Source organism: Bombus bifarius, unplaced genomic scaffold (assembly GCF_011952205.1).
Source record: "Bombus bifarius isolate JDL3187 unplaced genomic scaffold, Bbif_JDL3187 scf7180000009125, whole genome shotgun sequence".
Lineage (NCBI taxonomy): Eukaryota > Metazoa > Arthropoda > Insecta > Hymenoptera > Apidae > Bombus > Bombus bifarius.
In genome coordinates, this window is record NW_022884914.1 from 3853945 (window position 1) to 3875347 (window position 21403).

At 34.1% G+C, this 21403-nt stretch overlaps 3 protein-coding genes across 5 annotated transcripts; 2 read left to right on the top strand and 1 right to left on the bottom strand.

Annotated features, from left to right (window-relative positions):
* Window positions 1-140: 140 nt before the first annotated feature.
* Window positions 141-1456, top strand: LOC117213838 (lateral signaling target protein 2 homolog). The gene has a single exon (XM_033459535.1). It carries the CDS (start codon window positions 244-246, stop codon window positions 673-675), a length of 432 nt encoding a protein of 143 aa, XP_033315426.1. The 5' UTR covers window positions 141-243; the 3' UTR covers window positions 676-1456.
* Window positions 1457-2596: 1140 nt separating this feature from the next.
* LOC117213836 (putative protein FAM10A4) lies at window positions 2597-19762 on the bottom strand. The gene is made up of 5 exons (XM_033459533.1): window positions 19560-19762; window positions 18975-19265; window positions 18420-18832; window positions 3372-3587; window positions 2597-3041 (listed from the first exon to the last, which is right to left on the bottom strand). Exons 2-5 carry the CDS (start codon window positions 19255-19257, stop codon window positions 2814-2816), a joined length of 1140 nt encoding a protein of 379 aa, XP_033315424.1. The 5' UTR covers window positions 19258-19265; window positions 19560-19762; the 3' UTR covers window positions 2597-2813.
* LOC117213835 (sarcalumenin) lies at window positions 7684-18116 on the top strand. Of its 3 annotated transcripts, none has more exons than XM_033459531.1 (10): window positions 7684-7885; window positions 13198-13284; window positions 13351-13436; window positions 13527-13668; window positions 14046-15212; window positions 15357-15473; window positions 15659-15888; window positions 15963-16154; window positions 16218-16481; window positions 16584-18116. In XM_033459531.1, exons 1-10 carry the CDS (start codon window positions 7813-7815, stop codon window positions 16962-16964), a joined length of 2739 nt encoding a protein of 912 aa, XP_033315422.1. In that variant the 5' UTR covers window positions 7684-7812; the 3' UTR covers window positions 16965-18116. The 3 variants fall into 3 exon arrangements, with proteins under 3 accessions (XP_033315422.1, XP_033315421.1, XP_033315423.1); XM_033459530.1 differs by having other exon boundaries at window positions 7690-7885; window positions 13527-13683; XM_033459532.1 differs by having other exon boundaries at window positions 7693-7885; window positions 13527-13683; window positions 15716-15888.
* Window positions 19763-21403: the final 1641 nt, after the last annotated feature.

Sequence of the window (21403 nt, forward strand, 5' to 3'; positions counted from 1 at the left end):
AGAAATTGTTTGATTTCATATTTATTGAAGTCTAATCTTCTTTTATATCCTTCTTCCACCAAAGGGTATCCGTTACAAACTTTTCCCTCATAAAAAGGGGTAAATAATTTTTTTCACAGATTGCAATGGAGATCGCGTCGCTCTTATTGCCGCAGAAAGGTAACTATCAACCTGCAGCAGGACAACGAATGGTCCTCTACGATCCAGAGAAGCCCAAAGAAATTAATCTGCCCTAATTCGTGGATGACGAATTCAGTGAGTTTCGTTCCTTTCGTCGACAATCGGCTCTACTTCGATCCGAACTCTTTGTTCTGCATCGCGTCACCAGCCGTGGATATTCAATGTTCGGCCCACGTTATACGATCGTCCAGGCAAATGCGTCATCACCATCATCATCATCCTCATCGTCGACACCACCATCATCATCACAGAAAGCATCGACGCGTGGTCAGCGATCCGGGTACAAGAGATTGGAACGCCGATAACCAAGATGTAAAACGACATCGTCGAATGTTCAGCTACGATACGGGTATTACTGGACTTAGATTAATCGAGGAGGGCGAGACAGCCGATACCGACAAGGAAGTTCCATCCCCTGACGAGACGAAAACGTCGACTTTCAGGAAAGTGCCATGGCATCCTAACTTGCACATGCTCAAAATTAGAAGAACCTAGCACGATAAAATGACGCAAACCTGGATCGTTAGAATGATACGAAAGGAGCAAGAGTTTTATCGAAAATATCGTATAAGTTGATCGATCGTCTCGTTGTCTTTTTTTTTTATTTTTATCCTTGTTTTTCGAAGGATTGTTACGATGAGGCATTATTTATCTTATTGTAGAGAGTCGGACTTTTAGCATCTTCAAGATTACAATTCTTATTTCCCTCATTACAAGTGTAAATGTTTAGATAGCTTACTTATATACTTTTTAGTCTTCAACTTTACAAAATTATTGCATTTGGTAGATTTGTGAATATAGAAATATAACTTCTATTCAATAAATAGAATATTTTTTTATGTATCCAATATACATATATGTTACTAGCTAAAATGATGAGGAAAATTATTTGACCTTGGAGATGTTGGAAAAAAATTACTTCCTAGTATAATTGTATGTGTATCAAAGCGAGTTAATTCTCTCTAATCAATTATCCCTAAGAGTGCAGTACCTTTTCATTTTACGTGCAATATTATCGTTTATAAGAATTTACGCGTAGGAAATTATTTATTGTGCAAGTCATGCGAATAGTGCGTTACTATTAGCCATTGAGATTGCGTTACCCTTTCTTTTAAATCGTTAGATACGAAGACACAACGATGTAGCTCTCTTCTTGTTTTCTTAGCTCTCTTTCTTTTTAAAACAAAGTATATGTGATTATCGTTAATCCGAACAATATTTTTGTACATATTTATTTGTCAATTTTCCTGTGGCAAATAAGAATTGTTGATATTTACACAGAACTGTATGATGCATTTATTGAACTCGCGTTACATCGTATAGCAGTTTATATTTCAAAAATGCACATTCGAAGCGGTATATTGTTTGTTGACTGCTCAACTCACACTGTTGGTTCAATATTCATCAGATCATAATTGAAAAAAGAATCTTTTTGGTTAATAACTAAAAGAAATCCTTTAAAAATTAATGGATTTCTTAATATGTACGATATATAAACGAACTTGCATAACAAATTAATCAAGTTCGTCTAAAACTTCAGCTCTTAGGAAAACTCTTCTAAATCACATAGAGTAATTGCGAGTGCCTAGTTTTATATCATACTGCTTCGCGATATTTGGTTTGCCAAAAATCATCCTTTCTTTCTTCCTTTGTCTCTCTCTTCGTAGGTATATACAATACATACATTCAATTTAGATCTGCTGTACTTTTCAAGGACTAGCGGAGATCTAGCATTACGTTTCACATTAACTTGATGCATATAATATTTAGCCTTAAAAAAAAAGAATCCATTGATTTTCATGATTATGATTATATCATATGAAATCGTATTCGTTCCGTATCGAGTCAAGCATCAGCTGTTTATCGAGCAAAGTGAACAAAATGCCTATTATATACGTAAAATACTAAACATAGATAATGTAAATTAAATCGAGAGTTAAGTGATAGTTCACGTTGACATATTTCGTTGATGTGTGAACAAACGTTTTATAACATAAGTAGACAATTAGCTTAAACATATAAAGTATTAAACTTGAAAAAATGAAAAAGCTATACGTATACGTTTAATAGAAATGAATTCTAGTATCACTCGTTACTCTAGAATGCATTTCCATATAATGAACATCTAAAAATTAAGGATTATTTAAGAAAGAAGCATTAAAAGGCATAAAGTAATTCCTTCTCCAATTTAAAATCCCTTCCGCAAAAAAATTCCTTCTGCAAATTTAAAATCAATCAAACAAGTTTGAAATCAAAATGGTAAAATTGTTCAGCAGACTATATTAGTCTATATTATATTAATATAGAATATATGCTATTCGATTATTATCTAGAAGTTCAGTTGGACGTTTACAGAATAACAAATGTCGATATATTCCATATTTAGATTACAGTTCTAACTTTAAGCTATATTATATAGGATTTTTATAATTATGCTTCTTTCTCAAGTTTATCGAGAAACGAATAAATCTTCTTTATGGCAACAAAGATATATCTTTTTACAATCCAACTCGCGGTTAATTTGTTAGTATTAGTTTAATAAGACACCATATAATGGTCGCTTTAGCTCAATTATTCAGAGCCTTGTAAATCATCTGAAGGTAAATTGAGAAGGAATTTCGAGCACACCAGCTTTAATCAAGGCCAACGTCGTCCTGTGGTTTCGGTTTTGGAGCTCCAGCTCTTGGGGCTCCGGGCATACCACCCATCATACCAGGAAAACCACCTGGGATATTACCAGCTCCGCCAAATTTCGAAGCCATCTTATTAATAAACGCCATGATCGTCGGATTGTTTTGGTACTTCAAAATATTTGCTGGGTTTGTAGAAATTTCTTTGAAGGCCTCAGCGATTTCAGGATCCTGCAAAAGAAAAATTAATATTAGTTAGAAAATTAATCGAGAAATTAATTCAAAAATTTACTGAAAAATTAATTGAAGAATTAATTGAAAAATTTAGTGAAGAGTTAATAATACTAATATCAGAATAGATTTCGTTCTGACACGAAAGTGATAATCCACGCTATAAGAACTCCAAAAATTACCAGAAAGATTATATCAGTGCAGTGATATCACGAGTTTTATATATTTTAATTTAATTATATAATTTAACTTCTATATAACCATGTGATACAGAAGTTTATTTTAACGCATAAACGATATCGTCGAATGAACTGATTAGTAGATATTTACCTGGAAAGCTTGGAGAACGTCTGGATCATTTAAAAATTTATAAAAGTCTCCCATTCCAGGGCTATCTCCGGGATGATCAGTTTGGGAAGTACGGGTGTTGTCCTCATAAGCTTTTGCACTTTCTCGAGCTTTCCTTAATCTTTCTTGTCTTTCGCGCTCTAATTTTTCTTGTATCTTGCGTTCCTTCTTTCTCTTATGTTCCTCGATCTTCCGAGCCTATAAAGGAAAATTTGATATAAAATACACTGGTTTATCGCAGAATATAATAGACAAAATAATATAATAAATACAGTAAGTAAAAATAATACATAGAAAGAATCTTTATTTTTAATGTCTAATTTAAATTTATATATTTTGAATATTATTTTAATTAAAATATATAAAAGAACGAATGTTTGTACGATGCTTGCGATCTAACACAAACAAAGTACTCTAATCATTATGTTCCGTGAAAGGAGTAACTCAGGGATCTGTCCAGGTTCAGGAACCTGTCCAAATACTAAATCATAATGACGTGAAACACGTCTGTCCAAGCCGTATTGTGACCTCATACGATTACGAGCTTATTATAGATCGTGTACCGGCCAATTTGGCCAGTAAACTTCGTTTCTCAAATCGATACTTTTCCCGTTCTCGTTATACTTCCCTCTTTTACACTTCATACATACTCGACAGCTTTCCATTTGTAATTCAGTTTTACACTTCAGCTCCTATCTTTGGCAAGGATCAGTTAGCGTTTCGAATAGACCATGAAAATTTTGTGTGCACTAAACTATGCCCCATCGTTGCTACAATGATGAAATCTACGCTCGTACCTAAACATTCCACCGTTTTGGCGTCAATGAAAAGAATTTTACATTGTCTCACGTACTACGCAAAATCATAACGAATAATGAAACATTGAAATCTCTGTTTCGAAGGAATATTTATAATAGAGGAACTATATCAAATCAGAGTGTTTTATCGTAGTTTATTTAAATATCAATGAATAATAGGTAGAAATATTCAATGTTATAATGGAAATTATCCATCGCATAGAAGCGCAACATTTATATTTTAATATTGAAGTTTGACCGTAACGAGCCATTTATAATACAAAGATAAGAAGAAAGGACAACAACGATTTATAATTAGATGGATGCAGAAGTGCTGTCAGTTTCTACGTTACTTATCAATAGCATTGTTTCTTAACTACATTGTGATAGACTTAAATAGAAACTAGTTCTATATAATAACTACGAATGTCTTATTTCAACAATAAATAAATAAAATGACTCTTTGTCATGACAATGATAATTAAGGCGGAAAGATATCCATGATTGAAGTTCATATAAAGAATTAAATAGACGACACATAGACATAAGGGAATAAACGAAGATATTAAAAACACTTGTTATATTTTTATTACCTAAACTGACAGAACCTTTGAACAATACTATAAGATCGATAACCTGATAGAATAATGTTATAGATAAGAGAAGATAAAGAGATAAGAAGAAGAAAGGATAAAGGAGAGAGCACGGGAGATAGCGAGCAAACGCGAGAACTTTTGCACGAGGGAAGCACCACCTTATACGGCGGCGACCCGGGCTTCTAAATATAAAGGCGCCCGTCGTTTCGATGCTTCTCTCTGTCCGAACGAGCACGCATTTCGCTGCGAATCTCTTCTCTTTGCTACACGCGCCGCAGCCACATTTTCTCGTTGGGACCGTCGATAACAGACGTCTGGAATTCCGCTAATATTACGTCGCACAAAAGTTTGTCCCCTTTCCACCTTTCGTGTTCTCGTGTTCACGGTTCTTTAATTTCAGAACGAAGCGTTTCGTTGGAAGCTTGCTGCCCACGTTATGTGAAATTTTATTCTAGCGATTTCCAAGTAGTACAGAGTATTTTAGTAATTGAAAAATTGGTGGAGATGGCGCCTTTGAGTTCTTGTTAATAGAACGAGTTCTTAAAGTCTTGTCCTGATCTGACTTTTGCTATTATAATTGGAAAATTTAATGGACTTTTATGTATCATGTTGTATTATATCTGTTTAAAATACTTTAGAATATGCTTTAGGAATTTAGGTTCAGGCAATTAAAACTATTTTTGTACTTTGTATTAATCTGGTTATCGAAGCCAGGAAGATGTAAATTGTTATTTGGTATGTGATTTTGATTGTAATTTTGAGAATTGACTATCTCTTATGTGTTTACGATGCGTTCGATATAATCTTTTATGTTCTATTTATTGTATATTATTTATTATACATTATATATATTAACCATATATATATTGGGAATTTTTTATGAAATTCCGAGCTTCAGTGTTTGTATATTGTATAAAACTCCGAGTTTTATAAGGAACTATATACAAGTAACTATATATATATAACTATAACAATATACAAGCACTGATACCTGCTAATGTTATACAGAACTTGCAAATGCGAGTATACGATGTAGCGTATATGCTACTGAGAATTATTACACTTGCATCCTGAATATTTCAAGAGGAGAGTTTATTTGATGTAACGTTATTTTCATTGACAATGAAAACCTATAATAAGTTACGTAGCATATTATCAAATATAACAATGTATTAGATAGAATTTTTTCAATGAGAATGAAATTATACTTCGATTTTCCTACCTTTAACAATATAAAGAAGTTGAAAATGGAAAATTAAACAATCGAATTATTCCAAATTCCTATATACTAAATAGGAATCACGGAGGCTTATTTTCTAAAGACTCGAAGTATTACAATTTCGGTACTATTTGATTAAGATATTCCATTTATTTTGACTAGTAAAACCAACACACATTCCTCGAGATCAAAGATGTACTACTTTCATCAACATCTAACTTTCTGCCGATTTCCATGACGACCTTGTCCCCGTATCACGCATGTATTTTAGGAATTCTACGACTGCGGCGCATATAATTGGCTCGTATTAAGTAACTACACAACTTTGATCTTCGATAAAGCATCGTAATTTTCATTGCGAAGACAAAGAAAATATATCTGCGAGAGATCATCGTGATTATTTATAAACCTCTATCTTTATACTCGTCATGAATTTCCGTCATCGACTTTCCTTCATCTGGCCTACCAAATTCTGGGGGTAACATACTGTGACCATCGATGAGAAAATATAGCAACAGAAAAACGGTCGATGACAGACTTTCGTCATACATTAAAAAAAAAAAAAAAAAAACACGCAGGAAGAGGAGGAAGAAAAGATCGACGAAGACGACGACGATGGAAACGAGGTTGAGGATGACGTGATAGTTAGGTCGAAACGTGTGCAGGATCTTCGTGCACGGTCGCTAGTCAATGTCTTAGCGGTCTGTCGGCCAGGTAGACCCTGCAAACCCGAGAAAACCGGGCCGCCAAGAGGTATTTTTAAAACTGCCACTCTACGACCAGTATCTACGGATTGTACGAGATAATGATTCGGTGAATCAGTGGTGGTCGTGCTCAGGCATCTTCTGCATACTTCAGGAAAAACCAAATTGTCGTTTTGTAGACTATTGCTAGCCTCGAATAAAAGCAACGCTTCATTGGACTCGTTTAAAAGCCGTACTTTTTGGTTAATTCTCGTAATTATAGAACTTTCTACGAGTTGCTTTGATCAATCTATTGATTTGAGTAAAGAAGTCGAGTAGAGAAGGAACCTGATAAATTGTCAAAATAACTCAATTCAGGTTTAATCTTTCATTAAAATCCTAGTATAGTATCTTCTATTTAAACCTATCATCCTCGCTATCAACACGTTACGAAATCAGCAACATCAACATTAAAGATTTCGATCTTCTTCGCTTAGATTCATTTCTTTTTCTCTCCTAACGCTTTCGAAACAAACATGTTTACTCCATCAAATATCGAGTAATTATTTATAGAGTATACCTGTATGTACTCTAGATCTTCTCTGCAGCATAGAATCATTTACTTCCATTTATATCATCACGTCGTAATTAATTATACAAAGTCCAAGTAACAATCCAAATCTTCACGCGCATATCCTTTCTCCATCGATAATATATATATTAAAAATGTTTCCAATTTCTAGAACACTTAGGGAAAGTGTGAAGAAACACTCTTCCTTCCTTCGGACGTACTAAGATCTTCTCGATTGAAATTTAATTTTATTTCATTTGACGCTAATCCATCCAATAAACGATAAGGAATTTAACATGCAATTCTTCTCGCCAGCAAATACCAAAAACAATAGATATTCGAAAATTACGCGAATGGAATCTCGCGATCAGGCGGGAAAAAACGAGAAAATGATGGCTCGCGTGGTCCCGGCTGTGGGGTGAGAAGTAGAGGGGCGACTTCGGGGTTTGGCGGTAGTGACAATGCCAGTTCCTCGCGGGCGAGTTGGAGTCGAAGGCGACTATCGAGTGAGACGAGCTGCCAGCCCTGGCTCATCGTGTAGTGCCTAGTGAAACGAGATGACGGGCTCGCGGCTGAGACCCGCGTACTTCGTGGGCCTCTTGCTGGCCCTTCTAGCCGTCGCCTTACAGGGTGAGTAGCCCTCGATCAGGCCCCTTCCCTCCAAGGATGCTTCTCTTCCCCTGTTCGCTTTGTATTATCATTCTTCTCTTTCGATTCTTCCGTAAACGCTTCATTTGAAGTAATTAATCTCTCGAGTATTTCCGCTACGGTTTATTTTCCAAGATTTTATCGTTCCTTCAGGAAGCGATCTTGTATCATCATCATCATCATCATCATCATCATCCATGTTTTCCGATTATTGTGCAATCGTTCGATTTGAGAAAGTTGATCTTTATATCTGATACAGTTTATCTTCCAAAGTTTTATCGTCCCTTGAGAAAGAGACTTTGCACCATCTTCATCCCTGTTTTTCAATTATTCCGCAATCGTTTGATTCAAGGGAGTTCATCTATTTTGAGTGTTTTTGACGCAGTTTCTCGTCCAAGTTTTTATTTAGAAAAATTTATATCAGGAAGTGATCAACGTATCTCTGCTTCCGGTTCTAATTTTGTTCTATGTTTTATGACAATTAAATACGATACTCAAAGTTGATGGAATTCTGGAAGTCACTACGAAGTCTTACATGCGTATGTACTATTCTTCTTTTTTCTTCGTGCATGATTTTCTTAACAGTTTTCCAATTTACGAAAGAAATTAAACAAGAACTTTTTAGAAGAGAATTGGTTCTTCTCCTCATTGTTGCATCGTTTCGTAGAATTTCAAAACCAAGTGTTCGTGCCAAGATTTTCTCTAAAGAGACTACCTCGTTCATCGTATATATATTCATAATCTCCTTTACGGAATTTTCTCCATCGATTCGTTTCAATTCTAACCGGGAACAGAGCTGCCAAACAAATCCATGCATTGACATCATCATTTGTTTTCGCGTTATTTTTAACGAGTTGTCACGAGACGCTTTTTTAGAATGTATCTACGCGACGTCGTTTATTCGACGTTTATTCGTCGTTAATTTTATAAACGAAGAGCAACACCTTGCTTTTGCACGAGTATGATTCACGATATTATTCGTGAAGATGATCGTGGACCTGAGAATCTTTTGATTTTATCGTTTCCAATTGTTAGGATTGATCTAGATCGTCGATTTTTCAAGCGCGTAGGTGTCAGTGTGGTCAAGTTTCTAGAAGTTTTAGCGGTCGATGATATGGATGACGCGCTGACGAACGTGTGACGATTGATGAAGGTCAATGTTACGTAAAGTCACTGGTCTGCGTCATCGGTTGCCTGGCTTGTCAAAGCCTCTTCAGCATCGAGCAAACGTGCGATCGAACCGATGAACCTACGATCCATTGCATCATCGTTGGTTTGTTATGTCGATACCGTTAACGAGCATCTCTTCTCCATTCAACGTCACGTGCTCTTCCTTTCAACGTTTAACTTTATTTCCTTGATACATCGTGACGTCTTACAAACTCCTTCGAATAGTATCGATAGTTCAATAGTGATTCTTAACGCAATAGAATCATTTTAAAATAGTACCGATAATTATGTACATATACGTCATATCAGTAACGGTTCTTAATAAAATAGAATCATTTTCTTGAAAATATTATAAAAACATTATAAATATATATCTATATCAAAAAGAATACAAAATGATTGCACTTTGTAAATTGAAGAAATGAAAGAAGTTGAAGGAATTACGTGCTATTATGTTCTCTTTTAATCTCTTAAATAAACTAAATTTTTCGTTTTCCATAGTTTTGATAGATATAAAAGAATATTTATTTAAAATGTTAGGCATTTAGTGGTTATTATTTATTTTTTTTCTTTCCGTTCTTTTTTCTTTTTTATGCAATATGGAATGGTTATTGTAGATGTAAAATGCAGTTGGAGAACAACGATAATGGTATTGCGGTCAAATTAACGAAGCGAAATGGGACGACGATCGAGTAAACGATTTTGATCGTGGATTCAAGAATTTGTTATTTTAGGAATCGATGGAAACCGACTGTCAACAACTTGCAAATAATTACATAAGAACAGGCATAAATCCGTGCCAGATTCGCTCTAAATTCTACAAATTTGATCGTGAATTCCGTTTAAAGCGATACCTAAACCTTAACATGTTTGCTGATGGCAATGGACAACGAAGGATAATCAGAATCCATGTTTACCACTTACGAACAGATCATAAATTAATATTCGTCAAATATATTGACGTGCTCGTAAAATATATGGTAAACATATAATATTGAAACTTTTACAAATTACTATAAAAAAAAACGTGCACTTATGCAATGACACTCTTAATATTATTAAAGAATATAGTATTATACCAAGGTGCAATTTCTTAAATAAATTATATCTATATCAAGCAATATAATAATTAATACAATCTTTATAATTTAATTTCTTTATAAAAATCTTTATATGAAAATTTTCTTTCATAAGGAAAGAGTACTTGTAAAAATGATTAGAGTAATATAATAGATCAATGGCAAGTCAAGAAAAAATGAACAATGCACTTTTCAAGTAAATCTAACTTTTATAGCAAAAAGATTAAAGACTATACATGCCACAGTGCGCGGAACAAGACTTCAGAATCTATCTTTATCCTTGGTGGCTATGCTTGTGCCAAACGACAGCTGCTTACCTCTACTTCCATTACCCGTATCTTGACATTTTCGAGGATTATTTTGCAACATACATAATTTCAACATATTATCTTACAGATCGCTAAAGTCTAAAATTAATATTCCGCCTGTAAATTAGCGGTAGCAGCTCTTCACTTATAATTTACTTCTTTGTTTGTTCTCATAATATTCAGTAACGAAACAGTAAATCTAAATCAAAATAAAATCTTGAAATCCGCTATAGAACAAAAACAAATAAAAGAGGAAGAAAAGCTACATAAATAATTTGACGAGTCTCGTAAAGTCAAGTTAAAATTCAATAAATAATTAAGTATCGTTAGAACTTTATTAAAATTCCCTCTGATTTTGTGGGAGACAAAAGGCTAAAGCGTGCAAAATGATAAGATCTCGTGCCAAGAGTACCAACACGTGTGATGTAATGATGAAAATTTATGAGCAATACATGCTACGTATTTTCTTTTCATCTATACCTACAGAGTAACTAAATTTCACTTTGAAAATTGCATCATCGGCTAAGGAACAGGAAACCTGACTCCATATAAATTCTTCATAGTTATTTCATAGTAAGAAATCGTTGGTTCCTATATAATCATTAACTAGTATATCCAGTATCTCTAGTATACTAGTATATCTTCTGTCGATGTTGCTCTTCAATTTGTTGTTCCAATGCGTTGATATCATCATCAACGGTATCAATGAATTTTGTATCGTCGAAGAATCTCGGCTAAAGTATTTGTACTTTTTCGTTGCGAATAACCGATAAAAATACGTTTCGCTCATCCAATATATAAATATTTTCAAGTGTTGCTCGGCTCAAAGCCGCCTACTCGTCGCTAAACTTAGAAACCGGCCTCCCAGGTACTGCCTAGAAAGATGATATCGACATTTTCATCGACCGAGATTTTATATACGGTGGCACATATTATAACACCAAAACTAGATCCTGGCGTACCATGTTTTCATAGACAAACGTGTGAGGGTATTGACACATTTCATTTAAAGTCATCTTCATTATTCATAGGATTCATAGTCTTCAACGTTGAAACAGTGTGCTTATTTGTGTCCTTTTCCCTTTCAATAAATTTGGAAATGATTTCACAGCATGTGAAGTACAATTTTAGTCTAATGGATCCTGAGGATTTGTTGTAATATTTAGATTGTAGAAGTTTCTTCATTTTCCTCTAGTTGCCTTAGATCTAGATGTTTAGTACATAATCAATAATTGTCAATAGTAGTAAAAGTGAATGTATGTGTATATAAAATCTTCCTTTAGTTTATATATTACGTTTTGACACATTTCTATGTGTCAAATAATTTACAGTAATAAAGGTGTTGATAGTTAATCCAATTAATTCTTATTGTTGTACTCTCACAAGGATACTAACTGGTAACTGATCCCCACATTTCTCAATAACTGTTCTGGTATCAAAACGTCGCAGTTTGGAATATATTCAAGGTGTTAATGCATCTTTAAATTTTCAAGGTACTACCGCTGATTAATTACTTAGTAACTCTTTACTGCTGTGTTCTTAAAACTTTACTTGGCAGCATTTACATTCTTCTTTAATTTCTCTTCTGTAAATCTACTTACTCTAATAGATTTCTAAAAACATCATTCTTAATCGAAAACCATTCTTTATCATCATCTTCAATGTTCCCATTATTGTACATTTCTTTTCATCATCATCTTCTTCTTCACTTCACAATGGCTGTTGAACTATTATTTTCATATGTTGTTTTCAAAAGCCATCTTCTTCTAAAGAACTTGACGTTGAACATTCTAAATATCAAAATATTTGTACTTGTTTAAGTTCAATTTATCAAGCAATAAATCTACTTGGACAAGAAATTACATTCCATAGGATATACCGAAGATATTCTTCTTTCAGTTAAAATTATTTATCGAAGATTCTTGATGAGTAAAACTTTCCTGATAAACATGTAAACTACTCTCATACTTTAATATTTGATCCATTAGTGGGTTGCGTCTCAAACTTTGGAAATCTATGATCTTTTACTATTGGACTTTTAATGCCCTTTAGGAACGGTACTTATCTTTTCCTAGTTTCTTAGATCACGATCAAGCATGGTTGTTGTTTCGGCACACCTGTCACTGTTCGAGCACGCGTTCAACCCAAACGATGTGTAATGACTCTGACAAGATCTTGCGTCACCTGGGTCAGATATTTTTGGTGGTCGCGTGGCGTTAAACTCTCCTGCTAAGCTCCGTGCTAGGTTATCTAATACTCCGCACCTTCTTTTGGCACCGCGTGTTTAGCATAGTGAGAACTCTCGACGAAAATTCCTGGCACTCAAAGAATCGGCATAGAACCAAGCCAACCGTGAAATCTTGTGTAAAATTCGTACAAAAGAAAAATACTTCATATAAACATTTCTTGTTATTGTATATACACCTCGTATACGTTCATGAATGACCATCAGGATATACCAATGGTTCTTTACTGTTATTGTATCAATAAAATATTATATTTCAGATACACAATCTGTTCTTTTATAAAAAAAAAAAAAAAATTGAAGAAAAGGAATTGAAATTCCAATAATTTTGAAATGGAAACCAAGTGCTTCCTCAAACGTGCAATAAATTCATAATTAACTAATATTCGTAGTAATAATCTTTTTATACTTTTCAACATGAGTACTACTTCTTCTCTTCTAATAAATACGTAAATTCCTGTAGTAATTCTGAGACTGAACTCGTGTTTTCAGGAGTGCAAAGCGAAGAAGAGCTAGAAGTGCCGCCAGAGGATCTGTGTCGACCATATATAGAGAAGGCGTTGAAGGATCTCGGTACAGGTAATGTTAAAATGTCGAGGGATATTCAACTGGAGCACAACGATTTCTAGAATCTTTCGTTTGAAGGATCTTTGGAGCAGACCAGTGCCGAGGCCGGGACCGACGTCGATAAAGAGAGTCAAGAAGATGAAGCAAAACCTGCGAGCGAAGAAGTAAGACGAAGTATCTTTTTCATTCTAAAATCAATAATTATCATTTTAATGTATGAAGATCATGAAAATGTTTTTTGACATTCGTTGTAGGAAGGTAAGCCTTCAAAGGAAGATGTGGCAACGGAAGAAGATAAACAAGAATCGGTAGAAGAAACTGGAGGCGCAGAAAGTGCCGAACAAGGTGTGCAAAGTGCTGAAGCTGGAGAAGAACCTGGAGAAAGTGCCGAAGCAGGTGAAGCAGAAGGAGGTAAATGTTAAAGGATCAGTATTTGCATCAACCTGTTAATCTTCTTCTTACATCTATAAATTCATTCAAGTTAGGTAATTAATATTGCACCAAACTAATACTGTATACTCAATACTGCTCCTTTATGAGCATAGATACTTCTTTCGATTGTTATCTAATTATTCTTGCCTTTTTATATAATTTTTCTTATCTTAAATAAAGTATCTTAACTCAATAAAATTTCTTACCTTAACAAATTAGATTAAATTCCTGGAGCTTTTGTAGAATCATAAAACAAAGGAAGCTAGAATACAATATCACGTCTCTTCTTTCATGATTCATTACTATTGCCAAAGTATTAAAAAACATATTATTGCTTCTAGGTGAAAGTGAGCAACCAGATGAAAAGTCCGGAGAAGTAGTCAAAGAAACCGAGGAGGATAAGGAGGAATCTGTGGAACAAGCGGAAGAGGGTGGTGAAGATTCTGCTCAGGAAGGAACTGAAGAGGGTAAGGATGTAAAATCTGGTGAAGAGGAAAAATCGGAGGAGGCAGCACAAGTGGAAAAGTCTGAGGAAGAAGAACCAGCGGATGCTGGAAAATCAGAAGAAGAAGTACAACGGGATGCTGAAATCGATGTAGATGAAGGAAAATCCGAGGAAAAATCGCAGGCTGACGATGGAAAATCCGACGAAGCACAAGCCGAAGGAGAATCGACTGAAGAAGCGAAAATCGACGAGGAGAAATCCGACGAAAAAGCCAAGACCGAGGAGGTGAAGTCTGACGAAGAGAAAACCGAAGACGACGCGACCGATTCGAAGGCGGAAAAGGCAGAAGAAGCAGTTTCTAAAGAAGAAGGTGAAAAAGACCAAGATAGTAAAACTGAAGAGGAAGGTCAATCAGTGGAGCAACAAGTAAGCGGAGAAGAAGCAAAGGAAGAGAGTAAAGAAGGTGAAGGTGAAGGTGAAAGTACAGAAGGCCAAACAGAGGAGAAAGCAAAACAGAGTGAAGAAGCTGAAGAAGGTAAGTCTGAAGAAGAAACCGCAAAATCAGCTGAAGAAGAAACTGTAAAATCAGTGGAAGAAGAAACTGCAAAATCAGTGGAAGAAGAAGAAGAAGCGGAGAAGTCGACGGAGAAGGGAACTGAAGAAGAAGCTAAATCAGCAGAGGAAGAAACTGATAAGCCGAAGTCTCGTGCTAGGAGAGAAGTTGGCGGAAAAGAAGGCGAAGAAGAAGGCGGAGAAGAAGGCGTAGGAGAAGGCGAAGAAGGCGAAGGAGATAGCGAAGGCTCGAAGGAACCAGGAGAAAGCGAAGAAGAACCTACCCCAGAGGAAGACTTGATCCGAGAGATAGTGGTACCGGAGAATTTACGACCGCGTGATCATATTAATCAGCTGTTAAAACTGGATGAAGAAAATGAAGAGAAAGAACGAGCAATACAGAAACACGCGGATGTTATACTAAAGGAACTGAAGAGGGTTTATGACAATGCCATCCAACCATTGGAGTCTTTGTATAAATATAGAGACTTGAGCAATAGACACTTTGGTGGTAAGCATAATTAATATAAACAAAATGAGATAGGTCACTATTAATTGATAAAAAGATTATTCCTTAAAATAGTAATATTCAAAAATACTACTAATACTAAAGTACTAATATTCGATATTTAAATATGTAACATTAACTTTATAGATCCGGAAATATTTTCGAAGCCACTAGTCCTCTTCATGGGTCCGTGGAGCGGTGGGAAATCTTCCATCATAAACTATTTGCTCGATATCGAGTACAGCCAGACATCGTTAAGAACAGGTGCGTAAGTAGCGAGAAAACGAAGAAAGTAGTGAGAATTTGTTGTGCGAGGATGCTTCGACTTACTTTATATTGACGCTTAACTAAGTCGGCCGTGATCACGCCTTCAAATAGTAAAACAATGCTGATGTAAAGATTTAGCGCTAGAAGCATGCTAGGAGCATGAATATACAGATAGTGTTTAGGTGGTTTGAGAGAGTGCTTTGAGGAGCAATGCAAAACGCCAAATGGAAATGACACAGGAGCCGAGCCATCTCCGGCCTACTTCAATATTATTATGCACGGAGAGGAAGAGGAGATCCTCGATGGCACACAGCTAGCCGCCGACTGGACTTTCTCCGGATTACAAAAATTCGGCCAAGGATTGCTCGATCGTCTTAAGGGTTTACGACTTGACAATAAATTGCTAGAAAAAGTAAATATATTCTTTAAATAATTTCATTCTATAAAAATTTGTTATTTCAATGATGTATTTTTTTACATTAATAGGTCAATATCGTCGAGATACCAGGAATTTTAGAAATTCGAAAACAAGTCCAACGTTTGTTCCCGTTTAACGATGCGTGTCAATGGTTCATTGACCGCGCAGACATAATATTTCTAGTATACGATCCATCTAAGTTAGACGTTGGGCCAGAAACAGAGGCTATCCTTGATCAATTGAAAGGAAGGGAACACCAGGTAAGCTTCGATATTAAAATCTGGACACTGTTAACACCAGGATAATGTGAACTTCCACAACAGACACGCATCATTCTCAACAAAGCTGATCAAGTAAAACCAGAAGAACTGATGAGAGTGCAAGGCGCTCTGATTTGGAATATATCCCCGCTGATGTCCAGCGCTGAGCCACCGATAATGTACTCCACATCATTGTGGTCGTTACCATACGAAGCTGGTGCACCTACCAGATTATTGTATGCTCAGGAACGTGCATTCCTACGTGACTTACGTACTGCCATCGACAAACGTGTCGAGCATAAGATAGCGAGCGCCAGAAGATTCGCTGTAAGTTATTACGATCGATTATTCATTAATATGATTTTTCATCTTCTTAATCTGTTGTCTTTGATCGGTGATTAAATATGAAATATTTCTTCGTGCTTATAGGTACGAGTGCGCAATCATGCTAAAATGGTAGATTGCTATCTAACCACGTACTACAATCACAAGACATTCTTTGGAAACAAAAAAGAGATCAGTGACAAGATTACCGATAATCCACAAGATTACCATATCTACGAGGGCTTAAGTACTTTGAAGAATATATCACGCTATGACTTGCCTGATCCAGACGTTTATCGAGACTTCTTCCGATTAAATCCTCTTTATGATTTCCCTCTACTAAGCTCTACGTGCACGTACTTCCGTGGATGTCCGATCAATAGACTCGATGTTGCCATTGCTTACGATTTGCCAGAGCTCGTAGGCAAATACAAGAAATCAGTAGAGCAAGTCATACACGAGTATGAAACAAGTCCTTCTAGTTGAGTGTAATCCTACATTCTCAAACAAAGCTCTTGATGCCACATGAGATATGAGGTGAGAGCAAATCGTACAAAACAAACAAGAGAAAGAGTGAGAGGAAACGAACATTGGTGTAAGTTCATTACTTGAAGCAGTACAGAGAAGAAGTTTCTTTCCTGAAATAGCAAAAACTTAGGTTTGGATCGCCTTCAGATAAAAGTCCAACTGGATCATACATGAAGAGAAGAGAATGCAAGACCTAAACAGAATTCTCCTGGAACATTATTTTGCGCGATAATATTAAATAGTTCATTTAAGGATGAGAAGACATACTGTGGAGTATGAAAACGTACTGTTGGTTTTGTAGGTAAATAATATGGATACTAATGACACAATAAGGAAGATGATATGGTTGGTTAATGATATGCTTAACATATATTTAAGTGTATTAGTGGATTGGAATGAATTGAAGGTTTCAAGAAACCTGTGTTTGGAAAATAGGACGAGTGTTACCATTCCAATCTAAGAAAAGAATAGTGTGTTTCCTTTGAATGTGTTCCAATACAGCTTTGATTACACAGTTATGGAAAACATATCACAATAATGGTGGGTCCTATTGTCTAACACACAAATATAGAAGTTGGAAATATAGTGAACTCGCGCGATAGACTTTTTTGGAACTTAGTGTAATGGTTGTGCTAATTATAGCATAACGCTGTGACACTTTCAGCCATCAGAACAACATACGATGAGAGCAGTTGCATATTATAAGTATGTAAAATAAAATAAATAAAAATATTTCCATTAAGAAAGAGATAAGAATGATCTCTTTTTGAAGCTACAAATCGTGTTCTTATTAAAAGTTATAAATATTTATTTAAAAAAAATTAATTAATTACTCAATAATAACTTCCCATGTTGATATATAAACTATATTTCAATGTGAATGAATATATTGTTTGTTTTAGTAAAAAATTTGATTTTTAATGTACCTTGTGTAAATTAAATGCCTCATATAAATCATGAATTGTTTTGCATTGTTATTGTTGTTCACATGTGTGATTGATTTTTTTGAAAGTAAGCAAATTGTTATGTTATTCTACGTAAGTTAAGTATTGAGGTTTAATAGACTTAATTTATGTATTTTTCAAATAGGAATATATAAATTATACTTGTCATTTGTGTAAATGTGATATTCTCAATCCCAAATACAGATTATTTATATATATAATAAATAAGATTTAATAGATAACTAAAAGTATGATATATCAATCTAATATAACAAACAGGATTTAACTGATCTTAGTTACATAAAATAATACTATAAGAAAAATTACAATATGATTAATTGATAGGTATTCTTATTAAGTGAGCATGCAATCTTTTCAATAATAAAAAATTTGAAAAATATGCCAAGTGATTGAAATAATAAATTAAATTATGAGAAAGATAGTAACAATTTAAAAGGAAGATACTTACGTTTGGTGTAACTTCTCGTAACCACTCATCAGCTTGCTCATCAAAGTCAAATTTACAAGCAAGTCTCAAATCAGTAGCCGCTTCTTCGAATTTTCCAAGCAAGTGATAGGCCCTTCCTCTAAACTTGTGAGCTGCTGCACTATCCGGATTTAGTTCCAAAGCACGATTACAATCACGAATACAGGCATTAGGCTTATTCATTAACATGAAAATTTGTCCACGTTTGGCATAAAGTAACGATGCCTGTGGATTTAATACTATAGCTTCTGTATAAAGTTCTATAGCCTTTTCATAATCTTTTTCTATAAAAGCTGATACAGCTTCGGAACGTTTAGCCTGAGATTCTGCAATTTCTTCTTCTGTTGGTTGCAAAGTAGGATTTCCCATTTTTTGAGGAGTATCTTCATCTGGTTCTACAATTGTAATTTAGAAATATTATTAAATATTAGTATAAATTCTATTTAAATCTCAATATTATTAAAGATGCATACAAAAAATTAAGATTAAATAAAAAAATTAATGAAAATTAAGATAAAATTTTAGATAAACTTTTACCAATTACTCCACTCATATCAAGATCAATATCACTTTCTTCGCTTTCTGGTTCCGGTTCTGGTTTTGGTTCAGGTTCTTTAGATGCATTTGCATCTTCTGATTTTTTGCTTGGTGGTTCATTACTTGATTGTTGATTTGTTTTTGGTATCCGTCCTCCAAAAAATTCAATGAACGTTTTTATAAAGGAATATTCTGGCTGATTTAACAAAGAAGGATTTATCATGCATATATTGAAAAATGCTTCCAATTGTGCAAGAAGCTCTGGTTTTAAAGGAACAGACATTTTGCTACCTAAAACAACAAATGAAATTAATAAATTATACAAAATGTATTATGCGCATTTATGCTGCATAAATATGAAAGAAAATTCTAGCAAACACGTAAACACGACCAACATATAACCATATATGTATCAATTATGTATGTCGAATGATTAGTCAATATGCAAAAAATTTATGTGACTTAAATAAAGTTCGATCTTTTAATACATTTTGATTTTTTGATATGTACAATAGAAAAAGAATTACAATGTTCGAAATACCGGTAATGGATAGTTCTAATACGTATCAGAATTCGCATACTTACCGATAATAATATAGAATTTACGTAGATTTCGACGAAAGGTATGAAATAAATATTTAAGGTTCTGATATTATTGAAAATAATTTGTATTATTCGAGTTCACAAAATATGAAATTAATATTTGGAGCACAACAAAATGCACTAGGCATACGATCGAAGTAGATACGTACTATTATATCCTAACAGAGACGGAGAGACCAAATTCATCTGATCGTTAGATCTGATACGCAATACTGTACTAGGCAGGGCAGAATACACATATTGATATGTTGGCAAGTTTACAACTGGCATCATTTATGCAAGTAACATCTGATTAGTTTGAATTTCTTACTTTAAATAATAATAGAAAAGTGTGTTTACGCGAATACGATAATAAATATTGACATAGAAATAACAAGAGAAAATAAAGATATGTTTTGGATCAAATTTAATACGCATAACTTTTCAACCGCCAGATTTCTAAGCTTAAGATTTTTATTTCTATATTCTGCGTGTCGAAAACTGTAATAATATATAAAAAAAAAAGTCAATAATTTTATGTCCCCTAAAGTAAAGTACAACATCTGGTACAGCCAATTATTTTATTTTGTTCTTCATCAGCATTCCATGTACATTTTTCGTAATATATCTAAATATGTGACAATATGATCTCAATGTCACTATTATGTCAAAAATATCATACTTTACCAAATATGAGTACATTTTTCAAAATTCGCCGCATATTTTCTTTTTTCTCTAAAAAAAATATAGTAAGTAAATAATTTCTCTTTCTTAAACAAGTTGCAATTACTTTAATTATTGCGCAATTTTGTTATTCTCATACTTGCTTATTTCGGATAGAAAAGTAAATTTTTCATAAAAGAGTTTCCATAAAAAAAACTTTTCCGTAAAATTAATTTATAATTATAATATAATAGTAATTTATAATTAAACAGGTTTTTGTCTATACTAACGTGGAACCAAACACAGGGTAGATCCCTAATTTTTTGGTTCTTGTACATGCTAGCGTCGATCAGCTTCAGCACTTGACCGCATGGTGCATCACCTGTACTGTGAAATTAGAACATTTTCTGTCTCCTATTGGCCATCGACTAGTAACACAAGCAACGTTCAAGTATTATTAACCGACAGCCAGTAGCTACAGCCGCAGTAATTACGTTTTGTATATTATCGATTTGTCTCGTTGGATGGAATATAATTAATAATAACTTTCCTTATTATTTACTAGGAAAGAATATACATGTTAGTAGTATATGCAAATAATAAAAAAACATGATTAATTTTATGTATAACTGTATTTTATTATACATAACCTTTAACCTTAACTTTCCATCGTTTTGAAGTATCAACTTTATCATTTGATAGTAGGGAAGTAATAAAACTTCGGAGGATAATAAAATGATCTGAATATATAATAAAAAAATGTTATCCCATTCTATATAGAACTACATCACTTGTAATTAGAAACTAGAGAAATGATAACGCTCTTTTTGTCCCATTATATTTTCCAGCTTTATTATCTTATACTATGAACTAAATAAATTGCAGTTAAAATCCTCATTATGCTACAGACAAAAATATGATCTAATATTTACAAATGAGGTGTGTAACGCAAGCTTAACAATAAGTTTTCAAAAATTTGATATTATATCGACAAGTTCATTACAAGACGGCACAGTATGTGGATATACCTTATCATCCACTCTCATTAAAAATTATCAACAATTACAAGACGGTTCTTCACAGTGCACACCAAGTCTATATCGTAGAAATTACTTTACTGTATAGAAATATCCAGCCACGCTGCAATATATTATGCTGTGCCCTATTGTAAGAAATTGGTTGTT

Excerpts from the sequence above, each read along its gene's own strand:
- LOC117213838 (XM_033459535.1), top strand. The coding sequence starts at position 244 with ATGACGAATTCAGTGAGTTTCGTTCCTTTCGTCGACAATCGGCTCTAC.
- LOC117213836 (XM_033459533.1), bottom strand. The coding sequence starts at position 19,257 with ATGTCTGTTCCTTTAAAACCAGAGCTTCTTGCACAATTGGAAGCATTT. Across the intron at positions 3,588-18,419 it reads TACGAGAAGTTACACCAAAC|GCTCGGAAGATCGAGGAACA; the intron begins GTAAGTATCTTC and ends TTTCCTTTATAG. Across the intron at positions 3,042-3,371 it reads ACGTTCTCCAAGCTTTCCAG|GATCCTGAAATCGCTGAGGC; the intron begins GTAAATATCTAC and ends TTTCTTTTGCAG.
- LOC117213835 (XM_033459530.1), top strand. The coding sequence starts at position 7,813 with ATGACGGGCTCGCGGCTGAGACCCGCGTACTTCGTGGGCCTCTTGCTG. Across the intron at positions 16,155-16,217 it reads TGAAAGGAAGGGAACACCAG|ACACGCATCATTCTCAACAA; the intron begins GTAAGCTTCGAT and ends CTTCCACAACAG. Across the intron at positions 16,482-16,583 it reads CGAGCGCCAGAAGATTCGCT|GTACGAGTGCGCAATCATGC; the intron begins GTAAGTTATTAC and ends TCGTGCTTATAG.